Source organism: Drosophila yakuba, chromosome X, assembly GCF_016746365.2.
Source record: "Drosophila yakuba strain Tai18E2 chromosome X, Prin_Dyak_Tai18E2_2.1, whole genome shotgun sequence".
NCBI classification, from domain to species: domain Eukaryota; kingdom Metazoa; phylum Arthropoda; class Insecta; order Diptera; family Drosophilidae; genus Drosophila; species Drosophila yakuba.
Window position 1 is genome coordinate 14,913,951 of NC_052526.2, and position 16,474 is coordinate 14,930,424.

Here is a 16,474-nt window from a genome sequence, read left to right on the forward strand (position 1 = left end):
GCGCTCATCATAGGACATGAATGTGCTATACCCAACAACCCCTTACTCAACAAACAGCAGAGATTGACTTAAATAGCTTTAGTGGCCAGTAACTTGTCAAGTACACGGTTTTAGGCAGATTCCGGTGGCTTTGCGGTGGGATCCACCTGTGTGCTGTGCTGCTCCCGTTCGATGTAGGTGGGCAAGTCCTCCAGTGGCTTATAGTAGAGGTGTACAGCCTGCGATCCGGCCATCATGGATGCCAGGGCGCAGCCCAGGAACTTCATGTACTGGCCCCAGGACACTCCGGCGGGCATTTTGTTCACTGAGTGCTGTGCGTGGCTTGCGCCTGCAGATGCTGCTGCTCTTCCACGTAATTCTTCGCCTGGCGGCGCTTAAAAGTGCGGTCTGCAAGGAAAAGATTCCGTATTAGTAAGTAAAAGTGAGCCATTTTACGCGTTGCATTCTCACAGAAATTGGTCTCGCCCACTGTCCAATTGATCATGGAGAACTCCAGGCCGGCGCCCAGGAAGAAGAAGAGCGGCAGGAAGCGGTAGACACCGAAGCGCTTCTTTCCTGGCCAACTGTCCAGCAGACGACGCACAGATCCGCTGTACGGACTCATGTGTTTTCAGCCGGCGATTATATAACTCCGTGTTTGTTTCGCCAATTTGAAGGCGAAATTCAAAGGTGTCGTGTTTGCGTATTGCCTCGTCACATGTGTGCGTTAGTTCTGTAAATAGTTTGATTCAAAATGTTTATATTTGTTACTTTGTTTATTTATTATTTGTCAAAAGTAAAGGGAAACTTCACTTGCCACACGTTCAATTTCCATTCGTTCCGTTTCGCAGCAATCAGCTGTTCAATTAGAGATGTGCAAGTGAGCTAGTGATGGGTTTGCGTGATAGTAAGTACTACAATACGACACCAGTGAAGAAATTCTAGTTTACTGTGTCATGTAATTTTTAAGCTTACAAGTTATTCATTATTCATTTATTTTAGCCTGTCTTAATTCCAATTTAATTAAATGATTAAACAGCTTATAAGGCAGCGCCTCGTGAGCGTCGTAATTTAAAACCTTCACGCTGCCATCGCTAATGATTCATCCCTGAAAAAAACAGAGCTTAAATAGTAAACAATTTAGGCCGAATTATGATACACAGTCTGTTTATAGTGAACAGCGGCGGGTAAGCTAAACGCATAAATGCCATGTAATAACGATGTAATACCCATATGCATCCGCACTTTAGCGAGGTCTTCCTGGAAAAGCATTGGCGCTCGGTTGTCTCGAGATCTGTGTGCGAATACTTCCTTGACGCCCAGCGCGCCGCTCCATATGTAAGTCGCCCCTGCCACGTATGGGCTGTATACTAACCATATCTTTCCGTTGCAGGATGTGCCGCCGGTGATAGCCACGCCCCACTACTACCTGATCACGGTGCAGAGGGACACGGTGTCCTTGGTGGCCGCCTGCAAGCAGGAGGTGCCGCCGCTCTTCGTCATCGAGTTCCTGCATCGCGTGGTGGACACCTTCCAGGACTATTTCGGCGACTGTTCCGAGTCCGTGATCAAAGACAACTATGTGGTCGTTTACGAGCTGCTGGACGAGATGCTCGATAATGGCTTCCCGCTGGCCACCGAGAGCAACATCCTCAAGGAGCTGATCAAGCCGCCCAATATCCTGCGCACCATTGCCAACACGGTGACGGGCAAGAGCAAGTATGTTTAATGATGCCTTTGTCTTTGCCTTTCATTTATCTCAATACTCCGATTGTGTCTTTTCCACAGTGTAAGCACCACCTTGCCGTCGGGTCAGCTGTCGGCTGTTCGCTGGCGCAGAGCCGGCGTGAGGTACACCAACAACGAGGCGTACTTCGATGTCATCGAGGAGGTGGACGCCATCATTGATAAATCGGGATCCACGGTCTTTGCTGAGATCCAGGGACACGTAAGTCTAACTTAAGTCCACAAAAAAGCACTTGACTGCATCTGCTATATTCTCTATCAGATCGACTGCTGCATCAAGTTATCCGGCATGCCAGATCTGACGTTATCTTTCATGAATCCTCGCCTCTTCGACGACGTTTCCTTCCATCCTTGCGTGCGCTACAAGCGCTGGGAGGCGGAGCGCCTGCTCTCCTTCATCCCGCCCGACGGCAACTTCCGTCTGATGTCGTATCACATTAGCTCCCAGTCCGTGGTGGCCATACCCATCTACATTCGCCACAACTTCTCGATCAAAACGGGCGAGCAGGGACGTCTGGATCTGACGATTGGCCCAAGGAACACCCTGGGTCGCACCGTGGACAAGGTGAAGCTGGAGCTGACCATGCCGCGGTGTGTGCTCAATTGTCTATTGACGCCGAATCAGGGAAAGTACACCTTCGATTCGGTGACCAAGACGCTGTCCTGGGATGTGGGACGGATCGATGTATCCAAGCTGCCAAATATTAGGGGATCGGTAAGAATATATATTGAGACCTATCATGTATCTAATATCAAACATTTATATTTGTATCCCAATAATTATATGCTGTCCCTAGGTTTCCATTACGCCCGGGACGACCAACATCGATGCCAATCCATCCGTGAATGTCCAGTTCCAGATCTCGCAGCTGGCCGTCTCTGGGCTAAAGGTAAATCGCCTGGACATGTACGGTGAGAAGTACAAGCCATTCAAGGGCGTCAAATACCTGACCAAGGCGGGCAAGTTCCAGGTGCGGATGTAGACGAAATCATAATCCAGATTCCAATTCCAGCTTTAATTAAGTGCTAACGTTAAGTGTATTCCGCTGTATTTTGTCATTCGATGTTTGAGCCCTCGCCTCTCTCCCACTCTATCTCAATTATGTATCTATATCTACCCATAAAAGTTTAACTTCAAGTGTAGTCGCCGTGTCGTTGTTCTTGGACGTCGTCGCCATATTCAAAGAGTTAAGAATGCGAGAATCGATTGGGAATGGAGTCGCAAGTCTTCGAGTGGCGTGGCATGGCAAGGCAATGGCTTCTTTGACTCCACTGCACTCCAAGTCACTCCACTCGAGCGCAGTGCGCCTGGCAACAGCCAACAGCCAGCGAGGAAACCAATAAATTCAAATGAAAATGCAAAACTTGATTTTGCAGCCAGGCCAACGCATTTAGCATACGAATTGTATGTATACATCTTGTTTATAAATGTGTGTGTGAACAATGTGCAACAGTAGAGACTCGCTAATGTACATTTCTAGGCAATTTAAAAGCTATAACATTGCGCTTCACTCAAAAAGTTTCAATTTTTGAAATTCCTATTTAAATGATTATTTAATGCATTTAAGAAGCACACGAGGTTTCACTGTGTTGGCTCGTTATCTCCTTATACAAGCTTAGCTGCATTTTCGCCTCTGGCCGAGACCGGTAACCGGTTTGCCCTGCCACGCCCCCGATGCCTTGGACCGCCCCCCCTTAACCCATTACAGCCACAAGCAGCAACAGCTTCTAGGCTTTTGGGCGCGGCGTGCAACGGTAGCCAACAAGCGCCACTGAAAAGGCGACGTCGACCATGGCTAGACATGTTATACACACACACACACACACACACACACACACAGGGAGTCAGCTCTTGAACGGGCCCAAAATGTTTGGGGCTTGGAGCCCGAAACGGGTCGAGAAAATAACTCAGATTTCTCGAGTCCAGTTCGCGGCGAGTCATTTTTCAAGCGTGGGAAACAATCGTTAAAAGCCAAGCAAGTTCCTTAAGACCGGAATAAAAAGAGAAAAGTGGAAAAGTGGGAAAAGGGGAAAGGGGCAGCACAATTCGCCACACAGCATGCACCAAAATCCAGGGGGGCCAGCAGCTCTATCCCTTATTTACAGCGGGCGACACGAGTTCGTTGCCTCAGTCTTTCGTTTGGCCCTCCTAGGGCTTCCCTATCGCCATCTCTGTCTTCCTCGCCTCAGAATGAAAATCCGCTGGCATTTAGCCGCCGTAATTGATAGCGCATTTCATACGGCTCGATTGTAAATGTTTCCCATCCCATTTGCATTTTCCAACGCCGGCGGCGAACAATTTAAAATCAAGAATTTAAGGGCAGCGTCAGGGAGTCGAACCCATTAATACCCAGTTATATGCTAAATGCAATAGATTCTGTGCTAAGAATAATCAAATCTCATACTTTAGTAAGGTATGTACATATGTAAGTTTACTACGTTTAAAAATAAAAGGCACCTATTTTTCATTTATAAATGCAATACTATTTAAATGTTGAACTGAAACTTAAGTAGAACAAATCAGCGAGGGTATCATAAGTAGCACTTAAGATTCCGTGTTGAAAATGTTAATTGCGCTCGGAACTGTTGCAGTTCATGAACAGATTGTGAATCTGAATGTGATTTCTAATGGGCCGCTTGAGGTGTCGATGAAGCCTCATAAGTTTTCCATTTAATCGAGAATGCACGTGATGTCGTGCCCCCACATTCCAGTTCAATTCGATACGAAGTCCTGTGCACTCAAAAAGCATTAGATGTTTTTTAGCTACTGTTTGGTGGACGTGTTTGCTGCAGTGATGTTTAACCATTAGCGTCTTGCTAAGTGGTTTCTAAATGGCTGCAAGTGCAGAACTGCATTTGATCTACTTTCAAATGGAGGAGCTGTTTGTACAGCTTGAGGTTTAATTTTTAAGTAAATTTGACAATGCTCTTTCATGCTTTACCTTTTAAGTAGTGTGTTTGTATATCGTGCGTTTGCAATAAAATGTTGTGTACTCGCAGTTGCATTTACATAAATCGCAGACCGATTTCTCTTTTGGACAACTATTTAATGAGACTTTCATGGAATATGCATAAGTTTAGGAATATTTATTTCATAAATGTTATGCTGTAGTTCTATGCACAAGTTATGCATAATGTAAGCTATACTTTCTATGTGCACTACGAAACCTCGAAAAGTTCACTAAGGCTAATGGGGCCTTTGGCCCCAAACAAATTCGAGTGAAAGACAAACAACAAGCATTTGTCATTAGCGCAACGAGGTTGCACCCCAACTTCCCCCCCACAAAATAGTCAGTGGAGAAGGGGGAAAGGGGGTTACTGTAGCAGTTCGTGCAATTGCATTCGCCGTTCGATAATAATTTATGCAACTTGTCGCCGGTGCACTAAGCAAATGTTTAAACTCTGCTTGTTCGCAGTGTTTGCCTTGCTTTGTGCTTTTCGCCTTTGTTTGTTTGTTTGTTTGTTTGTCTGCTTTGATTGCTGTTTGCCCAACTTTGCGAAAGGTGTTGAATCGGCCGTGCCAATTGAATCGTCCCACATGGTTTCAAAACTATGGGTAATATACATATATAAACCAGAGCACAAACCACCGCCTCCCCCACAGATTGTCTAATAAGCATTCGCCCGTCTGGCCGGCTAATTAGAAACGCTGATTGTCTCCGCAAGAAAATGCGGGGCAAGTGGCTGGAAAATGGGTGGAAAATGGGGGGTAAATGGTAAACAGATCCAGCGAATGATGCTCACTCCAATGGGCATTGGAATATGGATGTACCTATCAGTAGTTTATTTGAAACAGATTTACTCATAAATGGCATTAAATGTCTTGTCCTATACTTTTATTTTAAATTCAAATTGTTGAAATTTGGGTAAAGAAATGGGTATTATGTGAAAAGCCAGCATAGCCGATGTATTCGAGGGCATTTGCGACATGAAGACGCCTCCACAAACTAGAATTTCTGTGTCAGTGCGATGAGGCTCATTAAAAACGATTGAAACTTCCGCCATTCGATGGCCCTAGTAGAACTGAATCCAGAAACTGAACAGAAACAGAAACAGCAACAGCACCAGAACCATTATCCATATCACAATCACAATCACCACATGAATCGGAAACACATATGCCACAAAGTGTGTTTATGGAACGCAGTGTGAGTATTTTTGAGTGGAGTGCAGATTTAATCACTTCTCTGGCTTTGCAGATAAACAAAAGGAGAAATGACTAACATTTCGATCCCCTGTCCGTTCACACACAATCCTCAATTTGCGATAAACAAAATATACGAAGTACGAATATAAACTGCTTACGCATACTGAAGCAAGGGTATTTTCTTATTCCACCGATATCTGTGATATGCTAATGCCAAAAGTCTTGGCACTCACATTCATTTCATTCGTCGTTTCATTCGAGTTTCTCGTGTGCGGCAACTAATTAGCCAGTGTCACAAATTGTTTTTAATTAATCGATTTATAAGAGGTTAGAGGTCGCTTAGATAATGGAAGATATTACTTTTGCTACTACTACTTGTATGCTTAGTTCATATATGCATCTTGGTTTTGAAGCATTCAATACAATTCCTATAAATAACAGCTTTAGAATGGAGAAATTATTGAAACAGGCCAAACTGGAAGTCTGTTTTCGCCCTGTTCAAGTTAATTTATCGCATTGAGTAAGAAGCACAAGGAATTAAAACAAAAACCAGACACAATTGCCACAAAATAAAGGCAAATAAACAAAATAACAACAAAAGAAAGAAAAACCAGTCATTACAATAAATCAGAGACGACAAAACCGTCAACGATTCACAGACTCGCAGCGAAAGGCGGTCTTTTTATAAATAAATAAATTGTGTCTAAAGCGAAATTTAGGGGTTTGCGTGAAATGGGGCTTACGTAAGCAGTTGTCGCCACCGCCGCCAGAGGCCGCCACTTCGCCACTAAAATTGATAGTATGGGGTGCAAGCACATACATTGTAGGTGTACTTGGTGCCGTAAATCTACGAGCGCGAAATTAATTTGACAATTGCAAGTGCAAGGTCATCAAAAAGGTGTGTGTGGGTGTGTGGCACACCACGGAAATGAACTCAGATACCTGGGGGATGTGCAGCACGAGCTTTGACCAGGAAATACTGGATTATCTCTGAATCGCTTGTGGGGCTGAAATTGGTATTCTTACATATCCAACTAAATATGCATAAAGAAACTCAGTTTTAAAATGTATTGCAAGTGCACTCAATTCACAGCAAAGAACTTTGACACTTTTGCGAAAGAGGGAGTTCCTTGAACCCTGTTTACATTCTTATTAGCATTTGCATTCGCATTCCCATAACGATTTCGCTTTCCGCGGCTCCATGCCGTAATATTTATTTACGTATTTATTGAGGCCAATTGCAGCGTTTAACTCAATTTGATATGCTAATTTGCTCAACATCTCCCCAGCCTTCTTCTATTGCCACACTTTCCACGTAAATTGCTCAAGAGACATGTAGACTTTACTGAGTTACTTGATTACAGAACTACCCGATTCCCCGCGATTGCATCACTTTAGAGTTAGTGACCCACTAATTGTAGCCTGCGGCAAACAATTATAAGCAAAACCTATTAAAAATATTAACAATAAATATACAAAGTTATGATGCGTCTAATATGTAATGTTCAAGACTCAACAGGAACTGCACTTGAGTTCTTTTATTGCATTAGGACCTTTGAACAAGCGGAAAAGTACGTGAGTTCAAAAGTGTAGAAAGCCAATGAATTTGCGGTGATTCTAGACAAATGCCCTGTGTAAAGTCGATTTGGCACGTGCGTAAGTGCGATAGGTGGAATTCCATGTAAACAGGATGGTGAGACACCTGTTGTGCGACAGTCTGGAAAAACTTTGAGTCAGCTTTATTTATTATTTTGTAGAAAAAATAGTGGTAGAACCCTGTCTGATATCGTTATCACAGCCAGTTATTTATCTCTCCTAAAATAATTTAAATTTACGAGTGAGTGATATAATATAATATAATAAGAGTGAGTAAATATTATGCAATCACTTGTCTTCAAAAACTGCACTCCGCTGCAAAGTTGATTTCATCCGAAAGGGAAAATCCAGTGTTAAGCTGCATTTCTCGGGAAAAAACATTCGGAAAAGCGGTTTGGGGTCAAAGAGCAACAGAACTCAACTTAACTCAAAGTTTGCGTTGCGTAAACACGATTTGGAAAAACTCGTCGTAAAAAGACAAATTCACAAGGCGGGTAAACGTAAACACACCCAGAACCTTTCAAGTGTCCACAGAATTTTCCTTGTAATTGTTCTGGACAAACACACAAACATACACATACATAGAGAGTACGATCCCCCGTGAAACTCCCCCGATAAGATAGATTTTCCATGTTTGCTTCGATTTTCCTTGTTTTATTTTCTTGTTTATTTTCGCATGAAATGAAGTTGTTGTTCGGCTCGAGTACAAACAATAAATCATATTAAAGATCATCATGTTTTGGGTGTTTTTATTCTCGTTTAATGTAAGTATTTATAAGTATATGGAATTGAAATTGAAACTTATTTTAGGCTTGGCTCGTTTATCGCTTCGAGGATAAACACACACAGTTTACAAACACTTTTATTTGATTTTCGATTGCTTTTTTTAAATATTGCTTTTGAGTCTTTCATTTTTGTTTGTCTTTTCAATTTTTACGCTTAAAAGCTAAATGTATACTTCTTGCAGTTTCATTTACAAAAATATATACGTCTAGAAATATATATATTTATATATATATATATTATGCATATATATTATGCATATATATATATATATAAATTTAATTGCTCTTCTTTTATGATGAGTTCGGGTGTGTGTGTAAAAAAAAATTGCGCTAAACTAAATAAATGCTACCAAAGATATGCAAAAAAAAAAGGGGCATTACATAATTATAATTATTATTTGCTGGCGAAAATTGCTAAATTAGAAGAGTAAAAATTGAAATAAAATGTGTATTATTATGCTGGCGTTTTTTCTTTACTAAGTGTAAATTATTGTTTTATTTTGTCTTCTTTTTTTTTGTATTTTCGCATTTTTTTTTTTTTAGATGTCTTAATCAATGATCACAACTCTTAGCATAAATGTTACTCGCATGTGGCATTCATAAATATATATATTTTTTGTTTCTGTCCGTCTGTATATTTATATATAAATATATATGTAATTGCTTATTAAAAATATATATGGATGTATATAGATCTATCATATCTCAATTTGTTTGCTGCTCCACAAAAAATGTATATATGTGTATGTAGTTGGAAAATGTCTTTTCTCCTGTCTTTCAAAGGTTTCCAGAATGCTTTTCCGAATGGATTGGCTGTGGGATTTTCGGTCCAGTCGTTAAATTCTTGGTTTTGGCAAATGGGAAATCTGATTGTCTTGGAATCCGGAACCAATCCACTCGTTTAGCTTCCGTTTCTGGCAGCGGCTAGTATCTGTTATTTGTTATATTATTGTTGTTTGTTGCTTTATTGTAATTGTACGTGTATTGTTGTTTTTGTTGTTGCTGCTGATGCAAAACAGTAAACACAAATCGGCTATTGCTTGCGATCTTGTCTTTTACCATGGAATTCGTTGATATGTGTTCATTAGCTCGTCATTAGCTCGAAAGGCCTCATCTACATTGTCGGCTTCCTTTATTCTTATCCTCCCGTCTCCCTCTGTTTTCCGCACTTCGCTTTCCGATTAGTGATTTCCCCATTTTCCGACATCGTCTTATCATCGTCTTAACCCAATTCGGCTGCGTGAAACTGCAAAGAAATGATGAAATCATTTTATCTAATTATACTTTTGTGTTTAATAATACAGGAATGACTGATGTCGTCTTTATATTGCTTAAGATTAAGGTGAGTTTTAGTCGCGATAAGATTTCGGCGAAATTGATGTCTTTAAATAACTTATTACAGCTTATGAATCAGAAATTTGTACTTAGTGCCAAAATGATAATTTAATAACTTTGAATTTAACACGTTTAACCTGACAAATTCCAAGTATCTGTGCTGAATTAATTTCCTGTCGCTACACTAGTTTTTGACCACAAAAACCCATGCCAGCACCTGTCAGAACTTCAAGACTAATCACCTGAGAATTTCCAATCGCTGAGGAAACAATAAATCATCCCTTCATCGCCATTGTCTAACTTCAAACGATGCATTTTCATTTCAATTTCCATTTCAATTTCAATTTCGGAAATGAGTGCGCTCTTCCATTGTGAGTTTTACTTTTGGCCCGATTCGAGTTTGACACTCTCGCTCGCTCTGCGCTAATTGAAAGCAATTAATGCAATTAAAAGCCTGGGAAATGAGTTGCCGACTTAACAAATTAAGTGCGTGTATACGAAAAAAAAAAAAAATAACAAAACAAACAAAATACAAAACCATCATACAGAAAAGGCACATTCAATAGAGAGCAAAAGTTTTCGCGTGTCTGTTTCGCGTTTCATTCAACTTGGCGGCCAAGTGGGCTGCTGGGTTGGTGGGTTGGTGGGTTGGGTTGATGGGTGGTGGGTGGTTTTGGGTGTGACAGAGCGGTCCATTCATTAATTCATTGATACCTCAAATTGGCGGTCAGACAACCACAAGCCACATACAAGCTCAAAATACACATGGATATAGAACAGAGAATAGAGAACAGCGTACAGCGTACAGCGAACTGTGAACTGCGAGCAGCAGGAGCATTTTCAGTGCTTATTTGTTGATTATGATCATCATCAAAAGCTGTGGAGGCCGCTTAAATTGTGTGCCAGCCATTAATTGAAACTACGGATCTACAGGGGCCTGGATCTTGTGATCTCTGATCTTGAGGTGGGGTAAAAAAATGGAAATGAAAACGTGTGCTAATTGCAACACTTTGTCACCAATCAGCGGCAACAGCATCTGTATCTGTATCTGTATCTGTTTCTGTATCGTATCTGTATCTCGCACCGCACCTTATCAAATGGTTCTTTCTGTTCCCCGAGTTTCCCGCCTTCGATTAGATAAGTGCCCATGCCCGAAACTCTTACCGTCACGTATGTACATACATACTAAGAGGTTGCCCAACTTCTAATTGGCATTGCATGTCCCAAGTAAAGTCAAGTTCCCCACAAGAAATGGAAATGTCTGCACATTGGGCAACGCAGCCCCAAGTGAAACTCAACTCTGCGCTGATTACGAGTCGAGTCCGACGAGCGGAGACCCGAATGTCGAGAGCTCTTCTCTTATCGCCGCCACCCGACGAGGTCTCTGTCCCCAAAAAAATGTCCACACCGCGAAAAACTATTGGATGAAAAACAAATACCAAGTATCTATATGAATGAGTGGAAAGGAATCATAAGGAATCAGCCAGATCAGTACCATAACTAAAGTGAAAGAATCCCAAGATATTATTATTATTTGATATCTGTATTATTTTCTTGCAGTGTGGAGATGGCAACTTGGGTCGCCAGAGAGTCAAAATCTTGAGACCCTGGCAATCTAAGAAAATCTGAAGCCATGGAAACGACTTATAAATAATGGGCTTGTTAGCTCGACTGTTCGACCATCAGTAGTGTGATTGAGCTTAAACTATGCGATACCCTATACGCATGCCATACAAATATTTTTGAAGAAAACAAATATTTGTATAGAGCATGTTGTATCAGGAATCTGATGTGATAATTTCTGCGACTTCCTGGTAATATGGCTTACTATAACATTGAATTGATTTGCACAAATGAATAGCTCTAAAGCGTAACGAAACCAGTGTTGCAAAGGGCCGAAATCAGTGTGTTCAAAATGAGAAGAAAAAAGATCCGTCTCTTAATAAAAACTGGAAAGTCTATGCAAAGTGGGTATGAAGGTAAAACTACCCTATCTTCTGGAATTTCAGAGGGCATCGAGTAGAGAAATGCCAAGCCATAAGAAGACAGAAAGAATCTTTTGCCCTGCTGGCAACAATCTTCAACTAACTGGTGGTCAAACTGGTTTGCCCCCTACTTCCCCCTCTCTACCTCTACCTCTCCCGTTCTCTTCCCTTTCCAGTTGACTGTATATATGTGTGTGTGTGAGGGGGATCGAACTATGGGTGGCTGTTGCGCATGCGCAGCTATCCTGCTTGCACCGAAGCCGCTTACGCTTCAAATGAGCGTAAGACCAGAAGAACTCTCTTCTCTCTCACTCCGTGAAAAGTGTGTCTTTGTTGTGTTGGAAAAAAACATCATTTTTATTGTCATTAGTTAGGTCTTCTCTAATAAAGTAGCGTCGAAAAAAATGTAAGTTAACTACCAAAACAAAAATGGTATATCGTATGTATAGTCTTAAGATCTAATCGAGGTTTACATCGAGTGGAAGTGTGTGTGGCTTGGGCTAGAAGCTAACTAAAACTAGTGTCTGAATGATAATGGGGAAGTGTTTGGGATAGTGTGGGATAGTGTGGGATTGGGTTGGTGATATACGAGACTTACTGGCACTCTGGCACACGGCCACGCCCACTGATTAGGCGTCGAAGGGCCGCTTGTGGGCGCTATGCTCATCGCCGCCCATTTCGCGGGACAAGTCCGAGATCACCTCCTTGTAGATGAGCGGATCGATGTTCTTGCCCAGCTGGTAGAGCAGGAACCAATCACCAATGTTGCACTTGTTGGCCACCAGTTCGACCTCCTCGCTTTCGGCCAGACGGGAACGGGCTCGGAGCAGGAGATGGCGCAGCTTGGGACCCGCAACCACGGCGATTCTGTAGATCAGCGATATTCCCGACATGATGCTCAGGATGATGAACCAGAACCACAGGAACACGTAGATCTTCTCGTTGACAATATTCAGGGGCAGCACGCACAGACCATCGTGGGTCTGCACACTGCCGGATGGACCGTATTTGTGGAACGTGCATTTGGTGACCTTCGGAAAGACCCGCGCCATGGGATCCACACGCTCATCGGGCTCCAGCTCGGTGAACTTGAGCACATCGCTGCCGTAGGTGCTGAACTCGCCGTCGAGGAAGAAGTCCACGAAGTAGATCTGTCCAATCACATTCACAAAGTTCAGGGCTTCGCACACGAAGAAGCGGAAGGCGTAGAAATTGTGGCGGTTCAGGTTGCCAATGAAGTAGTCGACAAGGATTTTCTTGCGATCGTTCTTGCACTCATCGTTCACAATGGGGCTGTTGAGGTCCATGACCAGCATCTTGAGGCGTCCGCCCTCCCAGGACTTCCACAGATAGCGCGGCACGTAGAACAGGATGGCCTGGAAGAAGAGGACGAAGCACACCCACTGGTAGTACTTGTGGTACTTCACATCGTCCTCGCCCTCCACATGGGAGCCCACGCCGGGCTGCACCACATCGCGTCCGGTGATGCCCGTCAGCCTCTCCGGCACGGTGAACGTCGAGTAGATCCAGCAGTAGGTGTCCATCACGCCCAGTGGGATCTCGTCCACAATGCAATCGATGGGGTCACCGATGTATTGGCGCGAGGTCACCAGCAATGAGAAGGCGATCAGTATGATCACCGTGGCCTTGTAGTGCATGCGAAAGACATTATTGTCGATGCACACCTGGTCGATCTTCAGCAGGCCCTTGACGGACCCAAAGACATCAAACATCTTGTCGGTTTGCTACTCTATAAATATTTGCGATTTGCGAGGATTCTTTGATCCGGAGGATACTTCTACTCCTTGACACTAACGCTGACTGTGGCGGTTCGTATCGGTTGCCTGGTGACTTTTGCTATGGGGCTTTCGGGTTCCTCACACGTTGGCCACCATTACTCTTCAGTTTCTGTTTCAAGAATGCACACGAAAAAAAAAGATAGTAGTAACTATCGGGGAGAGCAGCGTTACGTGGGATTTGGTTTGGCACTGGATCTTCGGCTTGGATCCCCCAGAGAGCTTCGTTTCTGTTCGGTTCGAGTTCGTTTCGAGTTCGTTTCGCGCTCTCAACACCAACGCGACAACAAAAACAAAACAACTTGAGTTTCGAGGGGGGCGGCGGGGGCGACGGTTACCCAGGTGGAAGTCTAAACGCCGTCGCAGCAGCGGCACAAAGCGCACTCTTCGGATAGAAAATTCAAACTGTTCGGCTTTCCGCTGGGCCAAGTCGCTTGGCTGTGCTAAACGCCGTCGCCGGAGCGGTGAGATTCAGAGAGCGAGAGAGCGTTCTCTTTTTGGGGTGGATCTTGTTAAACAATGGAGTGCTTGCTTGCTTTACTTTTATTTTTGTTTCGTTTTTCAATCCTCTCCCGTGCTCTCTCGCGACTTGGACTTGGAATGGCTGAATCTGGACTGGACTGGCATGGACCAAAAGGGTAACATTTCCCAAAACCCGGAGTGAGGGAGAGGGGGCGAGAGTGACTCAGTGATGCTGCTCGAAACTGAATTGAAACACAAAGAATCGCCTTAATAATTTACCTTAATTTTAAATATGCTTAAAACATGCATAGTATCCCGTTGCACTTTGCGCCTGGGTTGAGCAAAGTGCGGTTTCATCGAACATCTGGCAGCCTTATCCGCTATTAACCCTAGATTAGTTTTATTTCGGCCCTGCACGACTTTTAAAGATAAGACAGAAATGTCTACTATAAAGTTTCATATCAGCAGAATAGCTTAGCACCTTCCACCGCGTGATAAAATTATTTTTAAATAAAATTTAAACTCCCAAAATATTACATTACAAATGCTATTAACTTAATTTTTTTACGTACCATTTTTTTAGCGTCTCGTAACCTATTTTACTTTAATTTTATTAATGGCAATTTAAAATATTTTCGAATTTTTGAACCATCTGTAATGTGTGGCATACCTTCTGGGGTTAAGCTTGTGGATTTTTCACCAGCATAACCGAGATTTATGTTTAAATTTTAATGTCATCTGGCAACGCTGACGCTTACGAGTCTGCCGATGCATTTAACCCCCCGTTGGGGCACCAACCCCCTGCTACCGCGCACTCTCCGCCAACTTTCAACTCTGACTCTGCCATATTGGAGCTGCATCTGCGTTGGTGTTTGTTTGTATGTGTGTAGGCGACAAGTTCTTGGAACCCGTTGTGTTGTTGCTTGTGTACATCGCGATGCTGGAGTGGATTTCATTTTCGAGATGGGAGCTGCTGCACCACCGACAAAAGAACAAGCAAAGCCAAAGGCACAGAGCGGTGAATGAGTGAAAGAGAGAACACAAATGGAGATGGAGTTGGAGATGTGGGAAAACACACTGGAAGTCTCTGCTTTCACTGCATTTGTATACCTGCAGAACTCTTCGTATACCTGCCGATTTCCAACAATTACCGGCGTATGTACAAGAATTTACCCGTGTCTCAGGTATAGCCGAGGAATATTTAGCGGGATTTTTCATGCCCTTTTTTCGTGGAGAGAACAGAGAGCCATGGAAATGGAAACAAAACGAAAACGCGACTACCTGTTACACCACTCTTCTTCTTGAAAGCGCTCTCCCTCTCCGTCTTTCTTCGTTCTTTTTTTTAGGCCCATTCTTCAGGTTGGACATTCTTCTTCTACCTGTTCTCCTTCCGTCAATTCGGAGCTATAGCTATACATACATACAGCTCATACATATAGCTCTCAAGTCCCTCGAAACTATCTCAATTGTAAATTAAACGTTTCAATCCGGACACACGCTGGCTTATCTGGGCTATATACATATGAACATACATAGGTATGTATATAAGGCAATACATAACAGCGAGCCTATGTAACATAGCACCTTGTACTGCTCTCAAGTGCGTGTACTCGATTGTACAAAATAATTAAAGCGGTCTAGATGTGGCAATACACGGCTAGTTCCAGTAGCCCGATAAGAGCTAGAGCATTTGACATGGGAACCGAACTGCCTGCCGTGGGTGTTATAACACCAGATCGTAGATCTGGATGATATGGTCGGACATTGGGGACCTTCAGACGTCCCACTTGCCAGACTTCGCATTTCGAGGCTAAATGAGGGCTCCTCCCATAACACATAAGACTACTGTATTTGGAGGAGTAGGATGTATAAAGTTATAAACTGGAAGGAAATACAACTTTTAGGAACGACAACTTAAGTGTATTCATGAAATACACCTCCCAAGTTGATCGATTATGTGAGTGGGCAACTGAAAATACAGCCGCAGGAGGGATGTAAATTATCTTCGCAAAAAACTCGTAAAAATTGCACCAATGGCATGTCTCAATCAGTAATGATTTGCTACTGACGGGTAAGCAACCTGAGAAGCGGGTGAACGGCAATAAAAATCAGTTATAAAACCATTAAGCCCATATGTCCGAATGTCCGTATGTCCGTATAGCGATCTAAAAGAGTGTACATATGTATAGCGTATATATATCCCTAAATGAGACGACTACTGTCTGGGTTATAAATAGCAGCAGAAAACCGCAGAGAACCACGCCGAGTCCAATAAATCAGATAGGATCAGTTCGGATCGATTGCCATTCCCCTCGGACATATGTATGTATGTATATCTCAAATTTCACAAGCTGGCCAGTTTTGATCGAAATGAAATCTGCGGACACGATAAGACTCCTTGGAGCATAAACATTTGGAAAATGTTTGTTGATCGCTGATTGTTTACAGCTTGTGTTCCTTTCTCACAACTTTCATATTTCTGCCACACTAAAAACAATATTGGATCTTATGCCATTTATGCTCTTTGTATAGTTCAAGGAGTCTATATGAGTGATATAAACATTTATATCACCGATTGTTCTCTGTGCATTCAGGCCGTGGCACACGCTTAAGTGTTTCGCCTTAGTCATCGGCTTCATGCGA

The 16,474-nt window shown here is 42.9% G+C and overlaps 4 protein-coding genes across 4 annotated transcripts; 1 reads left to right on the plus strand and 3 right to left on the minus strand.

Moving 5' to 3' along the window:
• Window positions 1-63: 63 nt before the first annotated feature.
• On the minus strand, window positions 64-296 carry LOC6525470 (protein brawnin). The gene has a single exon (XM_039377656.2). The coding sequence runs from the start codon at window positions 294-296 to the stop codon at window positions 111-113; it is 186 nt and encodes a 61-aa protein (XP_039233590.1). The 3' UTR covers window positions 64-110.
• Window positions 64-888, minus strand: LOC26536316 (small integral membrane protein 4). The gene is made up of 3 exons (XM_015190815.3): window positions 797-888; window positions 451-712; window positions 64-387 (listed from the first exon to the last, which is right to left on the minus strand). Exons 2-3 carry the CDS (start codon window positions 602-604, stop codon window positions 302-304), a joined length of 240 nt encoding a protein of 79 aa, XP_015046301.1. The 5' UTR covers window positions 605-712; window positions 797-888; the 3' UTR covers window positions 64-301.
• A 131-nt stretch (window positions 889-1,019) lies between these two features.
• On the plus strand, window positions 1,020-2,868 carry LOC6525471 (AP-3 complex subunit mu-2). The gene is made up of 6 exons (XM_002101270.3): window positions 1,020-1,166; window positions 1,230-1,317; window positions 1,373-1,698; window positions 1,768-1,927; window positions 1,988-2,440; window positions 2,523-2,868. Exons 1-6 carry the CDS (start codon window positions 1,132-1,134, stop codon window positions 2,706-2,708), a joined length of 1,248 nt encoding a protein of 415 aa, XP_002101306.1. The 5' UTR covers window positions 1,020-1,131; the 3' UTR covers window positions 2,709-2,868.
• Window positions 2,869-8,190: 5,322 nt separating this feature from the next.
• LOC6525472 (innexin inx2) lies at window positions 8,191-13,773 on the minus strand. The gene is made up of 2 exons (XM_002101271.4): window positions 12,172-13,773; window positions 8,191-9,499 (listed from the first exon to the last, which is right to left on the minus strand). The coding sequence occupies exon 1, from the start codon at window positions 13,304-13,306 to the stop codon at window positions 12,203-12,205; it is 1,104 nt and encodes a 367-aa protein (XP_002101307.1). The 5' UTR covers window positions 13,307-13,773; the 3' UTR covers window positions 8,191-9,499; window positions 12,172-12,202.
• Between the last annotated feature and the right edge of the window lie 2,701 nt (window positions 13,774-16,474).